General features: G+C 42.0%; 1 protein-coding gene across 6 annotated transcripts in view; it reads left to right on the top strand.

Annotated features, from left to right (window-relative positions):
- Positions 1-24,722, top strand: part of Ebf1 (EBF transcription factor 1) — a 385,469-nt gene that overhangs the window by 353,498 nt on the left and 7,249 nt on the right. For all 6 annotated transcript variants that reach the window (XM_040748482.1, XM_040748483.1, XM_040748484.1 and 3 more), the window contains exons 12-15: positions 13,592-13,657; positions 14,569-14,746; positions 15,414-15,593; positions 18,798-18,992. In XM_040748482.1, coding sequence (XP_040604416.1) covers positions 13,592-13,657; positions 14,569-14,746; positions 15,414-15,593; positions 18,798-18,992 — 619 coding nt within the window. The remainder of the gene's footprint in view (positions 1-13,591; positions 13,658-14,568; positions 14,747-15,413; positions 15,594-18,797; positions 18,993-24,722) is intronic.

Raw genomic sequence — 24,722 nt, forward strand, 5'->3', positions numbered from 1 at the left:
ACCGTGCTCCTAGGAACCAAGGAGGTGAAGCATACAAAGAAAAGTTTCAGGCATCTGGGGAGACACCAATAAGTGGGGACACTGACCTCTGTAGGACATGCATCTCACATTCCACAGAAGAGGAATTCACAAGGCGGTCTGTCTGCTGACTTGTTATGACATCAGAACCAGGAAGTGAGAAAGCTCAAACTTGAACTCAGGTCTACGAGTTCAAAACCCTCCCTGTAGCTACTACGTTAAATTCCCAGTGTTCTTTAGATCTGGTCAGTCAAATACTTCTGTCTGATGGCAATTTCTTTCTCCCTCCTCTTACTCAGCAATATTTTCTGCCCATGCCCTCCAGTTACTTAGTAGCTTTTCCTCCTTCCTCTATCAAGAGGGACTGATTTGGAAATCTCTACCAAGCCAACACAGTTTGATTATGAGATCCAGTCTCCCTTTTAGAGAAAATCAAGCAGTTTGGGAAAAGCAACAAAGGCCACATTTGTGTATTTTGCTTTATGGAGCTGAAAATATCTGGTAAATTGATCCAGTGGGAGTCATAAATACACATTACTTTATCTTGTTCTTCGTGTCCTATACCCCAGAGCCTCGATAGAACAACACCACTTAATAGACTTAAGAAAGAGTAATTACACTCATTGGTTGTGTGATTTTTCAGCCCTCCCAGCCCTGCCTGACCTTCTAATTCAGCTCACCGTGTCTAACTAATGCATTTATAGTCATCTTTTATGAAGCACGGATAGTGCAGGATTGGCTGTACAGTCTTTTGCTAGCTGTCTGCCCAGGTTCTCAATCTGGTTGGTAGTGAGGGGAGAAGGAGCCATCCATCTCCATACGTTTGCATGGATAGACAGTCATAGACATGGTTGTGAGCATTTTTCATCCCTTATGAAACATAATAAAAAGTATTTATTACATTTTTACTTTAAAGCTTTTATACATTCTAGCATTATTTACAGCTAAACATGCAGGCAAAAGATGCGAGTGTTTTTAAAATCATTACTGCTAATGTCTCAGCTTGTCAGAAGTGCTTAAATTCTCCTGCACTTTGTCGAAAAACTTGGTACTATTGCCTTTTAAGAACAACACATTTAAAGGATCTTGCAAGTCAGATCTGCAAACACTGCTGACAGCCTGTGATGGATGATATTGCAAAATTTGCAAGATGTTTGTCATTTCACACAGCTGACATATTAAGGAATGGATTAAGAAACTCAAAACCCCTATGGGAAACAGTCATCCCCCCTCAAGCCCCAGCCAAACCTCGAACCCCCAAGAGCACACCAGCATCTCTCACTCGGCTGTCTCTCCCAACTTCTCACTCAGCCATTGGATCCCAATTGTTCTCAGAGCATTTTCTCTCACCATATGGTCTCCTCATTACCATACACTAAGAGTCCATATGGGAAACTTGTGAAATGAACTGTATTCATTTTAACTGCCAGATGAGCAGCCTTGTGCTTTGCAAGCCTAGCTTAAGTCATCTGCTGTCTTCGTGTTGTTATGGCAACATGGCGCCAATAAAAAATTCTAATCTACTGTAAGTGATCACAATATTTTAAGTGCTTGCCTATCACTGGCCTCTAAAGGGGCACGAGACAGGAGGGCTTCAATTTGTTCAAAGACATGAAGGTCGTAAGTGATTCCATCAGGTGTCAGTAAGGAAGCTGCTGAGACTGTAGCTGTGTGTCCATGAGGTCCTGGGCTAAAATGTGGCTTGTCATGGGGATGGGGGTAGAGGTGGTGAATTGCAGGGCACATGGGTCACAGCCTCTTTGGATAAATCTAAAACACACACTGAATGTCATTCACTATAGTGGCTCAGATACATGGCTGTGCTGGTGATGTCGAGCCAGCCAACCATGGGTACCACTCTAGGGTTAGACTCACTGAGGCAGCAGCAGATCCTCATGGAAGCATCTCCTTCATTGCCATTTGAAAATCTCCGAGTCCATGAAGCCGCCCTACTTGAACACAGGAGTCAGTCGTTTCAAATGCTGGGCTAATTAAGAGTACCTTAAAGTAATGGAAGTCGTCAGCTACATCCTAAAGTGTAAATCATTTTCACCTCCAAGGGCCCCGTGATGTGCTGCCTCTCCACCGCTCTCTTTGTATCGAAAGTGAATGTTTATCGTCTCATTTCATCAGTTCACATTAGCCTCATGCTGAATATTTAAACACAGAACAATTTGAACTCACCATGGAGGAAGTCAGTGACTGCACTTTCATTTGGAACAGCAAGGGCTCATCTAATAATAATTTAGTAAATCAGCCATTTAGTGGCTCAGTTGTGCACTGCATTGTGCCAAAGATTATTCAGTTCAACTGTACACTTGCAAAATTGAAATTCAAATTCCAGTCACAAGCACCATTTTTGCTCAGTGAGGAGATGAGACCCAAAATCACCCTCCCTAAAGAGCGTTCATGTTTAGTGATTTATCATACATACAGAGCTGGGGCAAAATAAAGCTTGAGTTGGCTGTGTACAATGTATTCTAATTGTGCTTTTATTGTTTTAGTCTTTATGCACAGACTATCAGTAATTCCAAATCCACAGTTGTATCAGGGAAAATACAAATAAGAAATCTTTGCATAACCACATTGTCTCCTATCAGGAAAGAAGATGACTAAGGAGTTCAGTAAAAGAAAAACCCAGTGTCGTTGTGTTCTACTGTCTCTTCTACTGTCTCTGTCACCTCTCCTTCTCCCATCCCCTGTTTACTTTCCTGATTTAAGGAAACTTTATTAACATTACATCTGCAAACATGAGTGATCTTGCTCAAACAAAAGCACAGAAACAAATGCCAGTCTTATGGTCTATCCAATTCTTAGAGGGGGAAAAAGCACCCTTGAGTTTGGTTCCAGGAAACATCTTGTCTCTGCATTTCTCTTGTCAAAAGCACAAGCTGAGGAATGGCATCCATTTTCCCCTCCCTCCTCTTCATCTGCCAGAAAACTTAGAGGCAAATTCCATCTCCCCATTTGATAATGTGCTTAGCTCAGGAACTTGTCTCTCCTTAATATTTAAACTTCTTTTGTCTTGGGAGTTGAGCCTAGATCTGGGCACTGCTGAAGTCGTAGAGAGATGTGTGCATTTGCACACACACGCACACACACACACACACACACACACACACACATGCCTGCACTTACTTTATCTAGAGAGAGAGGTTGCAGTGGACTACAGAGATGACTCAGGAGACAAAGTACTTGCTGTACGAGCCTGAGTACTGTGTTTACTTAAATAAGGCAGGCAAACAGTCTGCTTGTAATCTCAGCGGGCAGAGACAAGGGATCCCTAGGAGCAGTGGGATAGCTAGAGCAGGCAATCGGCAAGTCCAAGTTCAGTAAGTGACCTTTCAGTACATAAAGTGGGGAGAAATCAGAAAGACGCCAGACATTACCCTTTGGCCTCCACAGGAATGCTTACACACACCCAGGGACATGTATACCATACATATGTGAATACACATACACAAATACATGCAATAAAAAACATACTTGTAGTTTCACCAAAAAGCCACATGAGCCTCATCAAATAATAATTTTCATACATTTAGATGATATTTTTCTTTTGCTGACTTATTTTTCACTACAAATTTGTTTATTTCTGGTGTATGTCCCTCTTAGGGATGAGCAGACAGAGTTAGAGAGGAAAGTAAGGTGCTGGTCCTTACCCAGTAGAAGCAGAGGCTTCATGCTGCAGTGTAGGAAGGAACAGTGGCTTCCCCACCTTCCCATACTATCTCAACATTGGTCCATTCATAGTTGCTTTCAGTGTTTTACAGACAGGATTCCATCTCAGTCATACTGCCACCCAGCACAAGAAGGTATACAGTTTGCCAATAGGCTCAGTAAAAGAAGTGAGGATTGTCACTATTGTTGACTGTTGCTTGGTAAGCACTCACTGCATATGACCTGCTGAAGAAGGTGCTGACATCGCCCCTCCTCTACAGATAAGGAAACAAAGGCATGCATTCACACTAAGTAGCAGAGTGTGGATTTGAGCCAAGCCCATTGAACTTCAGATCTAGTGCCTGAGTCCCAAGGCACTGCCTCTGAGAATGAAGACAACGGAATTCTAAAGAGAGGAGGATTTGCATGCCAGTCTCAAAATCCAAGTTCAGTTGGGTGGAGGAGAGATGCGGTGGCATTGACTAAAGTCAGCTCACAAATGGCTGAGCTAGGAAAAAGTGGTAGCAAGAATTAGAGGCTCACACAGGCAATGCAGGGAGAGAATTCCTTCTCTTTGGCTGTTCAGTCTGTGTGGTGAGGGCTCATAGGAAGTTACCCACCAGTTGAACTCTGGAACTCCCAAGTGTTCTTTGAGCACTGAGCTCCTGAAGACAGATTTAGTTTAACCTACTTCATATACCCACCCCTTATAAGAATGGGATGAGGAAGGGGCAAAGCCATTTCCATCTTCCAGCCATGAGGGCATCCTCTTCAAGACTGAAATCCATAGGTGCACGGTCAAGGTCAGGATTCCAGCTCACTATCTTCAGCCCTGAGTAACATTGCAGTTAAGCATCGGAATAACAAATACTGAGTCTCCAGCAATCAAGAGTCACTGGGGTTTTATAAAAAATGCTTGTGTGCATGTGTATGTCACGTCCCTGTCCAAGTAAGCGCAGATGCCCAAGAAAGCTAGAGGTGTAGGATCCCATGATGCTAGAGTTACTGGGGGCAATTGTAAGCCACCAAACATGGAATTTGAAATCCAGTCTTTTGCAAGAGCAGCACCCATGCTTGACCTTGGAACCATCTCTCCACCTTTCAAGGCCTTGGATTTTTTCCTGTTTAATTAATTAATTAATTAATTAATTAAGAGATAGGGTTTCAGTTATCCCAGGCTGGCTCCCAATTTGCTATATAGCCAAGAATTATCTTTAACCTCTGATCCTCCTGCTTTTCCCTCTGAATTCTGGGACTGCAGATATATACCACCACACCCAGTGTTGTGCAGTATTGGGGCTCAAACCCAAGGCTTTATGCATGCTAGACAAAAACTCTACAAACTGAGCCACGTTTCCAGCCCAAGACACTGTATTTTGATTGTAGATGTACTCAAGCCATTCCTTAAACCTTGGGAAATAGAATTCACAGATATGGTTCACCCAGACATACATATAATAGCCAACATTGTTCAGTAACTTTACAAAGCCAAAGTCAACTGTTTTATACCCACCCTTTAAGTTTAATATAAATGTAAACACATGTGCATTTTGCACATACACATATACATATGTACAAATTACATACATATACTTCATGTGAACACATGATAAGCCTCTCATTTGATCATTCCAAAGCCTTTTATTCTTAAGATAGATAATTTCATCTTGCCCTAAGGGAAGGGAAGCCGGGTCCCAAAGACAAAGAGAGACAGAAATAATATTTGGCTTTTTTGTGTGTGTTTCTCTAAAAGCCTCAGCCTTGGTGACTTAAAGGTGACTTAAAAGATTTTCAAGGGTAATTTTGACTCTAGGCAGCTTTGTTTCGCGTGCTCACTTTACAACCTACCCCTGAAAAAGGCATCTCTGTCCGGAGTTTTCTCTTTCAGGAGAGCCTTTTATCCTGATCAGAAAGTCGATTTCCAAGGCCACTCGGCAGGACCTAACCCAGAGCGCTGGTCTTAAACCAGCACAATGAATTGCAATGAGAAGAGGCAGCCAGGGGTTGCCGGGTTCAGCTTTGTACCTCAGAGCAGGTCACGTCCACGAGGGCACAGATGCCATTCTTCACTGTATGTGTGGCAGGAAGCACCCCAGGCTCCCATTCACCAATTACCATGACACCATTTAGAAGAGAAAGCCCAGCGACCAAAAAAGAGGAGGGAAAACCATTGTTGTAACTCTTCCCAGCAATGCCTGTTTTCACAATTTACACGTAACTGCTGGCACCCGAAGAGTCGAACATTTTGGTAAAATGAATCAACTTGTAATGTTTCTTTTATGAGATCCCTTGCAGGAAGGGAGGCTTGGCACCTCCTGGAGACCAAGCTACGTTATCCATCATCGGGAAGTCGGCTGTCCTGGCTAGCTTCTCAGAGGTCACACGATCGAACCAGCAGCTCTTACAACTGTATTATTGCTTATGGAACAGTCATTGAGGCACCAGATAAAAATTACCTGCTCTAATAGGCAGGGAACAATTTTCACTCAATAAAATTATAAGCCAAATCATTCATTTCATAACACTCTGGCTAATTTATTTGTTGACCTTTTAATATCCATAGCTCTTCAGTGGTATTAACTGCAGCTCAGACAAAAATCTCTTGTTCATTTCACTTTCATTGATTTTTTTTCCATTGAGGCAATAACGGCTGCCTGAAAACAGCCTTTTTCTTTTCACTGTAAAAGTCAATCATGTAAGTTAGGATGTCTTACGCGGGTCTAGCCATGTTAGCTTACAACAGATTTTAATTTCACATGGTTCAGAAGGCTCCTACACCCTGATTGTGGCAGAAGCATGCTTTCTGGTATATCTCTAGCCCCACTTACATTACTACACATATTATGACATTTGGGAAGTAGGAGGGCTGTCATCTAATCAGAAAGTCAGAATAGAATTACAAATCTCTCCAGTGTTTTCTCTACACTGGGATGTTTTGGGTGCCTTGAACCCTGGTAGTAGCAACAGTAGACTATTTTTAAAGTTCTTGCGATTTTGGAAGCTGGTGAGATTTTTCAGTGGTTAAGAATGTTTGCTGCTCCTGTAGAGGGCCAAAGTTTGATTCTCAACACTCATATCAGGTAGCTCACAATCACTTATAACTCCCACTCCATAGGATCTGATGCCTTCTTCTGTCTTCTACAGGCACCTACACTAACGTACACACACACACACACACACACACACACACACACACACACACACATTAAAATCACTCAATGGCTTTAAGTAAATGGATACAGATTTTAGATACAGAGTTTAGAATTTGAATTTTTTAAGATGATACAGTCATTTTCCAGAGTACTCTGTACAGTATCCATAGGTTCAGGTGAATAATTATTTATTTATTTATTCAGGAGAAAAATCTTCATATGTGTATTGATATATGTGTGTGTTTACACATACACACGCTGCATGTGAAGGCCCAAAGTTGATGTTGTTTCTGCTTCACTTTCCCTGGTTTTTGAGATGGTCCCGTACTGAACTCTAAACTCCACAATTTGCTAGACTGGCTGGCCAGAGAGCCCAAGGATCTGTTCTCTGCTTTCCAAGCTCTGGGATTTCAAGCATCCACAACTATACCTTTACAGAAAAACTGGGGATTGAACTGAGGTCCTCATGCTGGTGAGGCAAGCCCTTTCCTGACTGCTCCATCACCCCACACCAGCTGAGTCTTCTTATATAATAAAACACTTTGAAGCCTTTAGAGTGCAGAGCTGTAAAATCTAATTGTTACACATTTGGCATTTTATGCGTCCCTGGAAATATCCACTTGCTACCTCCACCTCCTCTGTGCTATTCCTTTCTATTTCAATTTACTCTAAAGTGGTCCTTAGCCATAATGAGAGTGCCCCTTTCAACAGAAACATGCTTAATTATATCCCTGCTAAATGTAAGTGACTCTTCTCAGTCACAGGGCTTCTGAGTAAAGAGTGTTAAAGTATGACACCAAGGGCCTCTAATGATGTGCGGGAAGCTCTCTTTCAAGAAGCTTCATATTACAAGAAAAATGAAAAAATGTGAGGAATGTCTCAGAGGACAGGGAACTGAACAGTGCCCAATCGTTATTTTGGTTTGTCTCACCCGTCTCCTCACTGCCATCATTATTCTGAAATTTTAAAATGCAGAGTCTCCCATTGTGGAATTTTCCATTTGGCTGAATAAACATAGTCAGGATATAAACCTATCCTCCAAAGAAACACATCTCAGTACAACCGGTGTTTATCCTTGCTGCATCCAGCATGGTGGGGGAAGGGCTCCTGAAAACTCTAGTTAGAATCTTCAGCTTTGCAATCAGTAATGTCACCCAGACTTTCCGAAGCAGGAAGGGAAGGAGCCAGCACCTGCAAGGCTAGCAGGCTGAGCAAAATCTGGGCCCTTTAACAAACATTGCAATGAGGCACCCAGTGCAACCAGTGCTGATTTCCTTAACAGATGCTGGTCACTGCCAAAGCAGGAGTGACTGTCATTCTGTTTCATCTTATATTGCTGCTATGTGGTCCACTATGTTTGATTCCCCATTAGGAGAAAGGTATTGGTGATAAACGGGTGTCAGAGTGATGTGAAGGGAAAGGAAATTATTGGGATTTTTTTTCTTTCCTTCAGGAATAACTTGAATCAATTTGATCCTTGAAGTCTGTCAAGTTACTCTTTTGTTGTCTTCTGCTTCCCTCAAATTGTTAATCTCCTGTTTGGGGTAGTATAAGAGGTGGTGTACGATACTCTGTTATGATCAAGCAATCCCTTAAGAGTTCCCAGACTCTCAAAAATCTAATTCTGAAACTCAAAAATATCTGCATTAAGGAGTGCCTACCCCTGAGCTGCATTGGTTGGCTTGTATATGCTATGACAGAAAGTGAGTTCCAGCCATTTCCCGACTCATCAGTGTTTGTGTTACTCAAAGTGTTGGGCCAGATTTACAAGTAAGTACATGTGTAGTCAATTGCACAACCTTCCCATTTGGGTTATTAGCTGTACATCTGAGGCCAAATGATAAAAAGAACACTCCTATGGACCTAGAATAATCTCTAGAGATTTTACTGTCATGAAATTAAAGATGAGCTGGCTGTTTCTGAATATTTGACATGGCATTCCAGGTCACTGAGATGGCTTTCTGTGACTGTGCAAAGAACTGTGTATTGTTTTAGGGCTTGAAAGTGTGGTTAATAACAAGCCGATATATCTCAAGACCAGGATCATGCTGCTAAACGCCTATAACTCAAGATAATGTACTTACACAGTTATTCTATTAACCACAACATTGAAAACGTAAGTACAAGATGGCAGGCATATTCTTAAGAATATGTTAGATAAGTGATGTTAGAAAAATACAGTGATCAGAACTCAACCTTGGGGAATTTACACAATGGATGAAAAAGTCAGGAACCTTATAGAACATCAAATTTCACTCTTGTGCTTTTATGAATTGCAGCAAATGTGTCACTGGTGTATTAATATAAATTAGATATGCACTTTTAGAATATCAGCTATAGAATCTTAGAATTGACTCTTCCCTAGGAACTTTCTCAGGGCCTGGATTACTCTAAGCATTGTTCCAGGAGTTTAAGCAAGGAGAATAAGAGCCTTAAGGAGTCTGTCATCTAATGGTGGCCGGTAGAGGCTTGCATCTTTCAGACCAGAGCAAAGTATCTTATGGCATATACGCTATGCAGTTCTCTATTTCACTTTCTCTGTCATGGCTACCCTACCACTGCTGTCTCCTGTCTCAGGGGGAGTGGAAGGCATTGCAAAGAAGAAAAGGCAACAAGAATGGAGTTAGGAGACTGCAGAGAAGGAGACCACCATCCTGCCTCTAGGTTCAGGAGGATTACCTAGACCTGAACTGAGAACAGCTCTCCAGAACTAAGGGAAAGAAGATTGACTATGGTAGACTAGTGGGAGGATGAAAGTAATTATGGGCAAGCCTTGTGGAGCCCTGAAGCTCAATTCTGGGAGGGTAATGGGTCTTCACAGCAGCTGGACAATGATAGTAAGCAGGGAGTAACTGAGGCCACAAGTAGCTCAGAAAACCCTCACCACCTGATTGGCTTACCACATGGAAAAGCCTGGACTTCCCCTCATCACCCATTCAGCCACAGTGATCCCAAATCATAAGAAAAGATGACAGCCACTACACTGGAACTCTTTCTTGGAACCTCACTCCTCTTCAAGTCTCTACAATTTTCCTGATAGCTCTCAGTAGATTGTGTAGTATAGCTCCTCCCCACGAGGCCTCCATTCGTATACCCATTATTCCATGACCACTCCCCAATAGCTGACAGATTGTGATTGAGGGGAAATAGATCAAAGTGAGGTTGTTCTTAAAAGCAAACACCTTCTGTTTCTTTAAAACTTCAGGGCCATGCAGAGAAAACAAAACAAAAACTAACAACAACAACAAAAAATTGTCTGACTCAGAATTTTGATTGGAGAACAAGCCTTAAATCTTTAAAGCAGGCTCTGGAGACTTTCAGTATTTAGGGTACTTGTGGATGTCTTTTTTATTCTTTAATAGGATTTGCTTTTGAAACCCAAGTCTAGGGTTAATTATCTTGAAATACTCTAATCTCTCTACCCTTGCATTTAAAAATGCAAGCAGAGGGGCATTTTATAATTATGAAGAGAATGCCTTGAAAAATTTGATTTTAGTCCTAGCCAAGTTGGTTTTCTTTTCAGAAATATTGAAATTGAATATTAGAACTGGAGGCTCCTTCTACAATACTCCCACCTAATGCCACCAAAATAGGACTTAAGGAATAATTTCTAAGACAAGCTACTATATGAAATATGCAGTTTTCCCCTGGTGGGAAATTTCTTTTAAAAATCTCAGGCTCAATTATTTCCTAATGTGAAATTACTGATTTCTCAAATTACCTTTTAAAACTGCAAAAAAAAATTACACTTGTGGCCACAGAGGAGATAGCATACACTATCAATTTGATTTTAAAAGACATACATCTCTTATACTACCTGTCATTTTTATAATGCCTTTTACAAATTTAATCAATACATTTTAACATTCTATATACTTTAAGTGCAATATACAATAAATATTCAAGTTTCATCTTAAACATGCTTTAGCCTTTAAATTGTTAAAACTGCAGTGCCCTTTCAATCTACTTACATAATGTCATAAAATATACATTTCAAGGTAAATGAAGTCAGCTACTTCAATTTAGTCCCTCAAACTGGTAGTAAATGAGAGGTTAACACTATGGTGCCAAACCCATTATTGAGTAAATTTAGCACCTTGGACAGCTCTGTAAAATCTTTATTGCTTTCCTGACCTGCTCGTCATGTTCTGTCTCTGTGTTCAGTGGCTCTCAGCTCTGATTGAAAGGCAATATATTAGATCCCCAACACAAACACGCTTGGGGGCTAGTTCACTGGGAACGTAATGACATGGAGGTGAGAGCAATTTTCTGGTCACCGAAATCCAAGCACCTTGCAGGTCTGTGGCACTAACTCATAGAGGACCCAGGAATGTCTTTCTTCCTTCCCATTTGCACAAATAACTAACAGGAACCCAGCTACATTGGCAGTACTAAACTAAATGTGGCTCTCCCTAAAACCCCAAATTTGATACTACAGTGAAGGACATTTTCAGATGTGTGAGGCATCATTTAAGGATATAGGTTTCTAGACAAGACACCTAGATTAATTTTCCTTGAAATTTAGATGGTAGTTTGGAGTGACATTATGCCGATGCCAGGCCTGTGACCATATGCTTGGTTACAAAAACAAGCCCCACCATCACGAAGAGACAGCAATGCTGAAGACCAAAAGAATCCAATGTTGGGGGCAGGTGGTAGATTCCATGTCCTTCACTCTCAAATGGTTACATGATGACCAGCCTCTGGCATTAAATAAACTACCAGGTTTGTTATGTCACTGAAAAAAACTTGATTACAAAAAATGCAATTTTTCAGATTTGTAAAATCTTCTAAGACTTCATCATTCCTTCTGAACTCATTTACTCCCTGATTTTGTGAAATTAATAAAAGTAAGAAGGGTGGCTGCAATCTCCAATTATAGGGTTGCAAGGCTGAAATTCACTACTTCCTCATATCCTGTATTATAATTTTGACCAACAGGAGATTTGTCTATAAATATTTTTCTTCAAAGGTGTAAACAAAGAGAAATGCCTTCCTAGCAGAGCCCAGACATGGACATAAATATGTATTTGGAAAAATACATGACCATAGACACAGAGATGGCAAATCTTTTAATAAATGAACTAATTTTGATGCTGTTTTATTTTAATATTTCATTGGAGCCAGATAAAACCATAAGTTTTTGATGAAAATGACACTGGCTGAATTTGAGCTGGGGATAGTGTTTTGTGTGCCAATGCTGTGGTCAATTATTATCTGTTCTGAGGAGATACTACTGCTAACAAAAGACAGTAAGTTATCTTGTAGCTTGCATTAAAAAGTGAAGGAATGAATACACACACACACACACACACACACACACACACGTTCAAATTCCATCAATTATATTGTGCTTTCTACCCCCTTCATGAAAAATAACTGAGTTCTTTTAGAAAGTGGGGGGAGTCTGGCAGCTTAAGGCAAGCATCTGTGTTTATCAAGAGCTAGAAAATCCTCTAACTCATTTTTGAATTTAGGACATTATATATGTGGTAAGTAGTTACTGCAGTATGACAACTGTTTTATCTTATATTGTGGAGAATTTTGAATTGAAAAATGCTAATATATATCTAAAAGCTTGTCATTTAAAGATTTGTTCAAGGATTTTTGAAGAGGCTACGGTGACAGCGAAATGAATGCAATTATAGCCCTATTTTCTGATCAGTGTCTGCAGCATATGAAAATGGAACAGCGCCGCTTTCCCATTCCGAACTCCAAGGCATCTAATTTTAAAGTTATACTTCCATTTGCAACTTTGCCAATACTGAACTACAGTAAACAAAGCTTTTGATAAGTCCCCTCTCTACCTTACATTCTTGGATGGGGCTCTTTGTTAAGCCCCATTTTCTACCAGCTCCAAGCCTAATGCTGCCACTGTCTTTACCTTATACTAGTGAAGATGAATATATAGACAAATCAGATGAAATGGAGAAAGAATGGCTTCTGTTTGTCCAAATGTGTGTTTTTATTGAGTGCCCCCATTGAGTAGACCCACACAAGCCAAAGGTGGAAGCCTACTTTAGTAATAAGAGGGAGTTACTTTTTCTTCAAGCTGAATGAGTAGAAAAGTATAGGTCTATGAAAAGAATGAGTGAGCAAGAGAAAAAAACACCAACACAACAGAAAGAGCGAAGAATCAAGGCTACTAATCATGAATATTGGCACAGTGGGGGCTTCTAGGGAGAGGAGAATCCTTGTGCAAGGGTCTTTGTCCAACATTGTATTAATTCAGCGTGTGAGCTTCCTGTATCTTGTCCTCATAGCTCTGCCATACAAGAGAGACAAACAAAAGAAGCTTAAGGCTACATGCTTCCTTAGTGCCTGAAGACTGATTGGAAATTCCTCGAAAATGACCTGTCTGATAAGGTCATGGTTTCTGGAATGAGCAATTAAGTACAAAATAAACACATCTTAGGGATTCATACCATGTGCTGAATGACATCGATTATAGTAATCTGGTAAATGACCATGCAATTGTATTCAGCAATAAACATATGAGTGCTTTATCGTGCCTATGCCCAACAATTGAGTGATGTATTTTATCTTACAGTACCAATGATGCTCACCGTTTGACTCAATTAAGTGTGTATGTGAACAAGGATAAATTGGTGACAACACCATTCTGGGGGTCCCCACACTACTGCTTTTACAATCATGTCTTGCAAAAGGATGGCTAGAAGGATGGTGATGCTGTCATGTGAAAAGATAAGGCCACCTGCTATTATTCAGAAGCTTACATCTATCTTTTCTTTTCTTGACAGGAAGTGATCCTTAAAAGGGCTGCAGATCTTGTTGAAGCCCTGTATGGGATGCCCCACAACAACCAGGTGAGTGTTCCGAGTCTCTAAGCTAATGAAGTGCTTCCTCATTCAATGAAAAATATCTCAGAGTCCTTATTGCATGAAAAATACAAAAATGCTACAAAAGCTAAACTTGTGTATTAAGTATCTAAGATTTGGGATATGACATATCATAGCATTGTTTAGTCCTTCCAGCTTTTGCAAATCTTCTACTGTCTTTATTATTGTGTCCTGTCTCTTTCTGGAAAAGATGTTCCATTTAAAAATGGATCTCCATTAGGAATGTGCTCCAGGACTAAAGAAGACAGTTACTGTATTTTGTTTAATTTCTCTCAAATTTCATCAAGTTTAGGATGAGGAAGGGCTTAATTTTTTTCTTCTAAAATATAGAATGAGGCCCAAATAGTGCTGTTCATGTATTGTAAAGCAAATGTATGCAAAGAAATGAAGCTGCTTGGGAAACTGGCTCTGAACAATCTCACTCCTTCCTCCCTTCTCCCAAGTTGACTGTTTAGAAAGCAGTTATACTGATCCTCAGACTTTGGCTTCCCTGCATGGCAGCAAGGGAACATGATTTACAGGTCCTGAGTTCCTATGTGTGGAGGAAAAAGGAAATCCCACAGTATTGTCATATACTGACAGCAGTAGGCTTCAGAGTCAAGCAAATGGCATTCTGGAGCTCAGCTCTATCTTTAAAGAAATGAATATCCTTGAGTAAGCTCTTTGCCTTTCACGGCCTCAGTTTCTGCCACTGTGAGTGATGTGGTCAGGATGATGAAACTTGCCCTCACAGGTGCATCAGCAGGGATACAGAACGTAATGTGATTGACCATTGATGGCCCCGAGCATAGGATCTGTCAGAGAGGAAGCACAAGAAGATGGGGCTGTTGGGAGTATGAGTCAGGGTCGCTAACAATGGTGTGCCTTTGACTCTTCAGGAGATTATCCTGAAGAGAGCTGCCGACATTGCAGAGGCTCTGTACAGTGTCCCTCGCAACCACAACCAGCTACCGGCTCTTGCTAATACTTCGGTCCATGCAGGGATGATGGGCGTGAACTCCTTCAGTGGGCAACTGGCTGTGAATGTCTCTGAGGCATCACAAGCCACCAATCAAGGTCAGGACCCTGCTTTTTCCCTCTCTTTCATTTCTCCCACCCCTTGACAAACTCTGTCTACCACCCCTCTGCCTCTGCTACTTGATATCAATATATATATATATATATGTATATATATCCCCAAAGAGGAGATTCTTTACTTGTGTGTATTGAATGTGATTGTAGAATTTTGTTTCTAGTCTCACATCTGGAGACCTAGTAGGGGGCTAGAAAGAATGCATGCATGCAAGCATGCAGCCATCTCTACATTCAACTTTCCCCCATAAATCATGAATGACAGGTCACAAAGTGGGATGGAATTAAAGTTCTCATAGGCCACAACACATCATTCTTTCCCAGGGAAGAGGGACCTGTTAACTCTGGGGAACATTTCTTAGATTGGGATTTATTCCTGCTCCAAAATGATAATTTATAGACCCTGCATTGCCACTTCTCACACAGCCCTTCTAAGTATTTATGATCTCCTAAGAAATGTGTCTTTGCTAGCTTCCCATTTTAATCAGAGATAGCACTACCAACCCACGCACATGAATCACCAGGTCTTTTCCCTCTTGGTTGCTATGAGGGGGCATAATGGAGATGTTCCTCCTCCCTGATATCCCAGGTCTCCTGAGAATGACACCATCTGAATTCTACCCTCACCCCTGGTTTTGCCCTGACTTCTCAGGTTTCACCCGCAACTCAAGCAGCGTGTCACCACATGGGTATGTGCCGAGCACCACCCCTCAGCAGACCAACTATAACTCTGTCACCACGAGCATGAATGGCTACGGCTCTGCCGCCATGTCCAATTTGGGCGGCTCCCCAACCTTCCTCAATGGCTCAGCTGCCAACTCACCCTATGCCAGTAAGTAGATATCCGTCCTTAGTCTTGTATGTCTCCCTCGCAGAACTTAGCATCACACAGAGAGAACAACTAGGCAGGACTGCTTGGTCCCCACCCCAGCCTGCTACCCCCAATACCTGAGCACCATCCTCTCCAGCAGAGATCTCTGCATTCTCACCTTGCACCCAAGCAGCCACACAATGCCATTTCAAGAACCCATGCCATGGTCAGATGTCAATGGGGTTGCTGCCCACTACCAGTGGTTGCTAACTAGAGGCCCCTGGGTATGTTCATGTCCTCTCCATGCTTTAGCGTTCTCATTCTTAAGAGGACAAGCATCTAGACCACACTTTCACCAGAGTTGGAGAACATGGGTAAGATGTGCTTGCCATAATCTAGTCCTGAGGCCCAGTACAGGACTGAGGTATTTGGAAATCTAAGTCATTATTCTCACGTTGAAACAATAGATCCCTCATTAAGTAATAGATCTTATTTTCTTATGTTTCTATTTTCCTTTTTTTGTGTAATATACTCTTAAAAAGGAAAAATAATAGATGCCAACATATATATTTCACAAAAATCTAGTGAGGTGAACTTCCTCCCCCTGCCACACACATACAGAATATGACTAATCCTAGGTGCCCTGCTCCTACCTTAAAGAAATGTTGCTTAAAAGATTTGAGGGGGGAGGGGCACAAGACTTCGATTGTATCTAAAGAACTCAGCAAATCGGCATCTTTATACATAAACACATACATCTAAAGAGCCTCAGCAAACTGGCATTTCTTGCTATAAAATGTCCCCACAGGCTTTGTCCCCACAACCTCTTGATGTCTCTCTGAGGACCTTTCCATAGATGGCCAAATCCACCTAGCACATGAAGAGTTTTTCAGATGTCGAAAATGTGGCTGGATGTATAGACATTTGTAGAGGAACAGGGATGTGTTGTTAAATAAAGGGATATTCACAAGTCTTACCTAAACCCACAGAAAACAATGCTGTCTCCATGCTGAAGTGTGTGGCTAACAACTTGAAGGTGGACAGCTTAATCTGGTCTTGAGTTATTTCTAAGGGAATACTCTGCTCGGGTGCATTGTGTTTGCATTTCTACCTTATCCATTTAGAATTGGCCATTTGTAACACATTTAAAACCTGCCAGGTAGTGTGCATGGTGCAAGTCTGTTTACCAGACAACAGTGGGGTCAGTTTCACATTAGGTTTTGATTTATTGAAAGATCTACCCTTCAGCATTCTCCAAGCTACTCAATCAGAAAGTGTTTCAATCATGATCTGAAAATTAAAAGGTGGCATTCTTAATTAAATCAATAAGCTAATTGCTATATGGGAGTGATTCAATTTAGGGGCTCTGGGCGTTCACCTTCAGGAGCCTGTGCGGACATCCAGTGACTTCTGCCTAAGATCACATCTGTCAGCCTGAGAAACTTTGAACATTTAATTTCCATTAATTGATTTCCTCAGAGCTCACAAATATAGTATTAAATTCCCAAATAAGCCCTCAGATGAGACAGTATTATCTGCATAAATGCAAATAAAACAATAAACACAGAGCCCAGCTGATTTGAATTTTTGCCTCTGTAATATTTAATTATTCATAAACCACTCATGTTGAAAAATCCCGACAGAATGAAAAAAAATAAAATAAGACATTCTGCTGGTGAACACACTCTGTGGTATGGCGGCTAGTAACTAATAATGTTGTAACAAATGGCAATATTCCACTATATTTCACCCCTTTCTTGTTAACTGCCCCCCCAAATTCCCCACCTCTAAATACACATAATGATCGCATTTGCCAACGAGATTAATTTCCTTCCGTGGTGAGCCAGCAGGATTTCAAGTCTAAGAATATTTAAAAATCAAACCTCCAGTGCAGGAATTTTGCAATTTAAATGGGTGTTATTATTGAGCATATTCCCACATTTACAAATCCTAAGAGACGGATAAAAATGTTGGTCTCATTAAAAGAAAAAGTACAGTCTAGTAAATGTTAGGGAGAGCTCTGAGTTGTGGATGAGGCTTGTCCATTCTCCTCCAGGAGGCATTTGGCCCATTTGGATCCATGCTGGCTTGGGCTGGTGACAAAGGGTCATTTCCTTCTGATAGCAATCCTTGCATATGACTGATGTGATCCCCATATTTCCAACTTTTCAAAGCCATGAGGCCAAGCTACATCTTAGCTGTGGTCCTTCAGCAATTACCTCAACTACTTTCTGAGTTCCAGTTCACTTGTATGTTTAAAACAAAAAAAGTCACAAGCCCCTGGCCTTATGTTATTCTGTCAATGGTAAGATGGAAAAATGGGAAGAATCTTGTATATCACAAAGCAATATGTGATGTTTATTAAGTAATGTGAACACTGGAGAACACAAGAGTATCTAGGACATAGACGCAAAGGAAATGTATGTATGAAAACATTAGCCTTGACATTGTCTGGGACATCTCTGTCTCCCGAGGTAACGACAATTGTCAAAGTGTTTTCAGTTTGTAGTATCCAGGTCCCCACTATTGCCTAACAGGATTTGCATGCATCTCTGAGCCCCCTGCTTATCTCACAAACATTTGTGGAAAGGGAGAACTTGGAACCTCAATTTAGAGTTGTGTATTTCCCACAGATGTTTCACGTGGCGGTATTCTTGTTTACTCAACTTTCTATCTACTGGAGTCTATGTGGTAGTGTATCCACATCCAAACCCATCCTTATAGACCTTATCAGCTCTTGGAGAGAAAGCGGCTTACACACACCACCACCTGCCTAAGCCTAAAGCCAAAGTGCTGGTTTCTTCCTCATAGATCTCATTCCTTCATTGATAACCACATCCTCTCCATGTCCCGTCTGTCCCCAGATCTTCTTAGAACCTTATTTAAGCTAGAGATGGAAGACTTTCCCTAAAAGCTCTGTGTGATATCACCTTTGGTATCACTTCTGTCTCGCTAGCAATGGCTTTACCCATCTTGATCCCCCAGGACATATAATAGTAAACAGTAAACAATGTAAACTATTATAAGAAGTTTACAACAGTAAACTCAGGAAAGTCACTGACTTGAAGGCAGCACATGCTAAGTACCAAATGATGAAGTTAGGCAGGGTCGCAGGAGTTTAGGGGGTGCCTTGCCTAAGAATGGTCAGATCAGAGAGGCCGGGTCAGATCTATGCCAGCCCTCCCATATCTGGATGTAATTCTCCTTTCTCATTGCTACTCTCAGTCGTGCCATCCAGCCCCACCATGGCCTCCTCTACAAGCCTCCCCTCCAACTGCAGCAGCTCGTCGGGCATCTTCTCCTTCTCACCAGCCAACATGGTCTCCGCCGTGAAACAGAAGAGTGCATTCGCACCAGTCGTCAGACCCCAGACCTCCCCGCCTCCCACCTGCACCAGCACCAATGGGAACAGCCTGCAAGGTAAGAAAGTTCTAGGCCCACAGGCGTGAGACCGTGAGAGGTCTGAGTGAAGTAGGTGTCTCACTGTTGGTGGGGCAATGTCTGAGACATCCACTTTCCTGCTCCAGGAACTCAACTTGCCTGAGAACAGTGTCGTCTTTGCTAGGGCAACTGCTTTTCTTTTCTCCTCTCTCAAGAACACATATGACTACTACTAACATCCTGACCCCTAGCCATAATGTGATTCATCTCAACTCTCCGTTGTTGCCATTATCAGACCAGCGCTGTGTAGATACTACCAGGTTCTCCACAGCAATCTCTCCTGGGATGGGCTTTCTCCTGAAGTAGGTCTCTCAGCCTTCTCTTCTGGGTGTTTATGTCAGGATGAAGCTGTGTCAGGAGATGACAGGGGAGGGAACAGCTGCAGTCCATTCAGAGCCCGAGGTGAAAGCATCATGTTCCCGTATAGCAAACATCAAAGGCCTCTTGAGAGCCACTGAAATATTCTGGTTCCTAAAATTGTTCAGTCTCCTTCCGCTACACAATATGGGAAGAGGCAGAACCATCAGGCCACATTTTGTTCATGGGCATGGGGGTCCAACCTTAAAATGTGTCTACTTTTTTCCAACATTCCTATGTGCTTGGCTCTGTGAGTGGGGTTGGCCCCTTATGTGTTCCCCACAGTAGGATGATGACACAAGTGCTCATAGCCCCTACCTTACAGATGAGAAAACTCAAGGTGGGCGGTTGTCTCCTCCCAGCTAGTGTGCGGCAGTTGCTGGCTGCACAATCGAACTAAAAATTTTACCTCTTTCTAGAACCTGATACTTTTCCACAAATGTATCCCGGATTCCTAAGACAGCTAGCAGGGAAATCAGATAAATAGAATAATCAACCACCAAACAGTATGGCCAGTGCTCTCTTAAGCATGGAACCGGCTTTACGTGGTTAATCCCCACCATGTCCTGATGAGGTATGGAGGCCATTAGATCACTACAATACCAGGAGGGTGACTACTGGTCACAGACAGCAGGCAGACAGTGGAGGTGGAGGTGAATGGAAGCCCCTGGACTCTCCTTAATCCCTGCCCTGCACAACTGACCATAGAACCTCACTTCAGTGGTCAGCATGTCACTCAGACAGGGTAATTGTGGGGGCCAGAGAATGATCTGAAGGGCAGTGACACACCTGGGATTTTGTGGCTCTCTTTCTCATCTGGATGTGTATGTCCCCTTTAACATATAGACGCATAGCATGTTCTGAGTACTTTTTGCTGCAGTGTGCATACACTGGTTTTCCAAGGATTCTCAGGGTTCAGTACCACCCTCAGTGTACAGGTACATTCAAGCATAGTTCACTCAAGGGCACATGGTGAGGACATGGCATCCAGAGAAACCGTAAATGGTACAACCCCATAGCCTACACAACCATTTCATTGCACCTGTCTACCTCTGGAAGAAATTTTTAGAACATTCTGTAGGTAAATTGCTTGGCATAACAAAGTTAGTACCTAGAGTAACTTGCCATCAATGGACATATACTTACCTGTTCGCCATCTTAAAGAAAAGAGGAAAGTATTTTACAGTGTAACTAAATCTCAGGCCAGGTAGACAAGCTAGGAAATACCCCGTTCCCTGCCATTCATGCCAGATTTATTCTCTATCAGCTAAAAAAAATTTATCCCCTCCTTATAGCCCCAGCTAGAACAACCATAATTTCATATGATTGAAGTAATAATGATACATACAGGAGAAGGTAAAGTTACCATCCTTATATTTTGGGTTGCGAGCCTGGCCTTTAAGGGCCAAGCTATCTCTTCAGCCCTGATGTTACCATTCTTAAGCTGACAGTCTCAACTTTGATTAGTGTCTTAGTTAGGGTTACTGTCCCTATGATGAAACACCATGACCAAAGCAACTGAGGGAGGAAAGGGTTTATTTGACTTACACTTCCACACCACTGTTTATCATCAAAAAAAGTCAGGACAGAGACTCAAACAAGGAAGGAACCTAGAGGCAGGAGCTGATGCAGAGGCCATGGAAGGGTGCTGCTTATACTGGCTTGCTCCCCATGGCTTGCTCAGCCTGCTTTCTTATAGAACCCAGGACCACCTGCCCTGAGGTGGCACTACCCACAATGGCTGGGCCCTCCCACATCAATCATTAATTAAGAAATTTCCCTAAAGGCTTGCCGACAGCTAGATCTTATGGAAGCATTTTTGCAACTGGGGTTCCTTCCTCTCAGATGACTCCAGCTTGTGCCAAGTTGACATAAAACTAGCAAACACAGAGTTGATACCAGGAAAAAATTAATTGTGATTCATAGTAGAGATGTGTTGCACTTGGAAGGCATGGGGTGTGACCCAGACATATTCATCTTCCTGGATTTGCTGCATATGACCCTACCTTTTCCAATGTCCCCATGATGGGACATTGTTTCTAGACTCTCTTATAACCCATACTGTATTTGTTCTCCCAATCCTATCATATGCCAAACAATTGGAAGACATGACACCAGTAGAAATGTGGATAGAAAAGTAAAGTCCAATTAACCAAGACCACTTCCTTAAGCTATTGCTCTGATGTATTCCTCTCCACAGCCTGCCCTCACGAAGGGTCACCCTGGAACCTGTGCTCCCACACTCTACATCCTCTCTAGCAGGGCTCTAGCTGAGCCACAGGCCAGCTACATCATTTTTGTTCAAGAGCTCTTACATGGATCTTATAGTATCTACTGGGAAATGTGACCTTCTTTCTGACAATGGCCTTTCAGACATGGTATCTTTTACTTTTGATCCTCCTCTTTTCCCACTGAAAAAGGGACCTCAATGCGCTCTGGAGATGGGTCAGACTTTAGTCACACATCCGTTTTGACTCACCCAGTTCAGAACTGTGATCATTCATTCATAAAGGGCAAGTGACAAAGAGTTGGTTAAGTAAATTGACCATAGAAACAAGACTAAATAGGACACACTCGGACTGTTTACCTTTGTAAAAGACCTATTTACCTCTGACTACTGAAGTTAATTGAATGTCCTCCTGGTTTGTTAAAGCCTGCTCCTTAACCAACCACCCCTTTGCCAATAGGAGATAGGCACTGTGGTGGTAAGGGTGTAGAATAAAACCATCAGTGGGGGAGAGCCTGCTCCCAGTCTGACATATGCATTGACACAAGATTTCCTCCCTAAGGCTCTTTTCAGTGGCTTCTTATTTCACCCACTTTATAGATGTAGACACAGAGACATGGAGGAGCTGAGATGGCTTGTCTGCCATCACTCCACTAGCAGAGAAGGAAACCTTAGGCTTGAACCTTATATATTCACTATACTGTGTTGAGCCTCCAGACTGCATTGCCATATTATATTTGAGTCACCATGTGAGGTCCATGAAGAGGACCAAGGTCTAACAACTTGGAAAACTGACCTGTTATTTGGAGAGATACAATACTCAGGTTAGGGAGGCAGATCTACCCGAGAGAGGCTGGCACCCAGCTATGGACTGCAGAGGTAAGATGCATGAAGCAGACTCAGACCATTTCATAGTCAATTTGCCTTTGAATGAATAGTGACTAGGATCCCAGCCCAGGGAGAGCATTGTTTTTTGTTTTTTTAATTTTATTTTTAAATTTAAATTCAAATTAGAAACAAGGTTTCTTGACATGTCAATCTCATGTCCCTTTCCCTCCCTCCTCCCACCCCTCCCACCACCCACCCAATACCCCCTCCTTTCCTCAGGGAGGGTGAGTTCTTCCGTGGGGGTGTCCATAGACTGTCATTTCATCCAGGACAGGGCCTAGAACCTCCCCCAAGTGTCCAGGGTGAGAGTGCATCTCTCATTGTGGGATGGGCACCCAATGTCCATTTGTATGCCAGGAATAAAATACTGGTTAACTACTAAAGGCCCCATAGATTGCCTAGGCCTCCTCACTGACACCCCCATTCAGGGGGTCTTGATCAAGTTGGGAAGCACCCATGTGAACAGTCAAGTCGCTGATGGTGTGTCCCATCAACCACATGGGATATCAGTACCACAAACAGAAAGAAAGTTAAAACATGAGGCCTTTACTCTTAAGTCCCATGCCTCTTTGTATCTATTTTGTGATTTTACAGAATCTATTGTGTCTCTTATATTATGGAGACTTTTGAAAATTTGAGAGGAAACATTTAGAGGACAATCAACTCTTATCTCAATACTTCTTGATCCTCAGGAGATGATTTGGTGAAGAAGTCAAACTGTTTTGGTCAAATTTAGAAAGTAGTTCTTACTGTGTCACTATTGTAGATAACTATGCCCTTTATAAGGTATTAAAGGCTCAGAGGCATCCTGCAGAGAAACAGAAAGGACTGTAGACATCCCTCAGTTTCCAGCAGGACATAGTTTCAAGACTCCTATAGAGAACCAAATGCATGGACATTCAGGCCTCCTATATAAATGATATAGTGTCTGTATATGAACTTCAAATCATCTGTGCTCCTTATAATACCTAGCACAGTGTACTGCCATATAAATAGCTCTCATACTATAGTTAAAAAATAACAACAAGAAAAAGGTTTCTCCCTGTTCGGTGTAGTTATAGTTGTTTTAGATTTTAAAATTTATTTTTAATTGGGATGATGAGATGTCTTGGTGTGTAAAGTGGCTTGCTGTGCAAATATAAGGACCTGGGTTCAGGTTCCAGAACCCATGCAAAATCTGGTCGTGATTGACTGAGGCTGTGACCCTAGTGTATGATAGGAGAAACAGAAGGAGATACGTGGGTCCCTGTAGCTTGATGACCTAGTCAGTCTAGCTAAAACAGCAAGCCAGGTGAGAGAGATCTTCTCCTATTTGGTATTGACCTCTGGTATACACACACACACACACACACACACACACACACATACACACACACACACACTTTTAATTAGCATAATAGTTTGACATATGTATGAGCTACATGTGACATGCGTGAGTGTGTATGCAGTATGTTAGTGTATCTATTAATATAGACAGATGTTTCTGTCCTGCTTGATCCCACAGCCATTCAGTCCCAAATAAACACACAGAGGCTTATATTAGTTATAAACTGTTTGGCCTACTGCTCAGGCTTATTGCTAACAAGCTCTTACAACTTAAATTAACCCATAGTTCTTATCTATGTTTAGCTACATGACTTGGTACCTTTTCTCAGTAAGGCATTCTCATCTTGCTTGATCTGTGTCTCACTGGCAACTTGTTCTCTGCCTTTCCTATTCCCAGAATTCTCCTACTCTGGTTGCCCCACCTCTACTCCCTGCCTGGCCACTAGCCAATCAATGTTTTATTAAACCAATACGAGTGACAAATCTTTACAGTGAACAAGAGCATTATCCTACATCATATTACATGGGATATTTGTAAGGAAAATGAACTCTCTCCATGAGCTATTTTGAAATATTTGGTTGATTGCTGTCAATTAGGCTTCTGTGCCATTAGAAGTTACCTATCTTCCCATTCACCTGTCCTCTGTACCCATTAACCATCCTTTTGTCATTTCCCTCTGGCCCACTTTCCAGCTCGGCAAATACCATCTTAGTCTCTGCTTCTGTGAGATCAACTTTGTAGCTTCAGTGTCTTTCTGTGCCCGACTCAATTTGCTTAATGTCATGTCCCTCCACACATTGCAGCTCTGTGATTGCCTGAATGTTTAGGTGCCAAGTCCATGAATATACAGAGCCAACCGTCCATTTTGCTTGCTAAATGCTTTTGCCTGCAGAGTTATTTCCCATGTAAC

The sequence above is a fragment of the Mesocricetus auratus genome, unplaced genomic scaffold, assembly GCF_017639785.1.
Source record: "Mesocricetus auratus isolate SY011 unplaced genomic scaffold, BCM_Maur_2.0 Super-Scaffold_100007, whole genome shotgun sequence".
Taxonomy (NCBI): domain Eukaryota; kingdom Metazoa; phylum Chordata; class Mammalia; order Rodentia; family Cricetidae; genus Mesocricetus; species Mesocricetus auratus.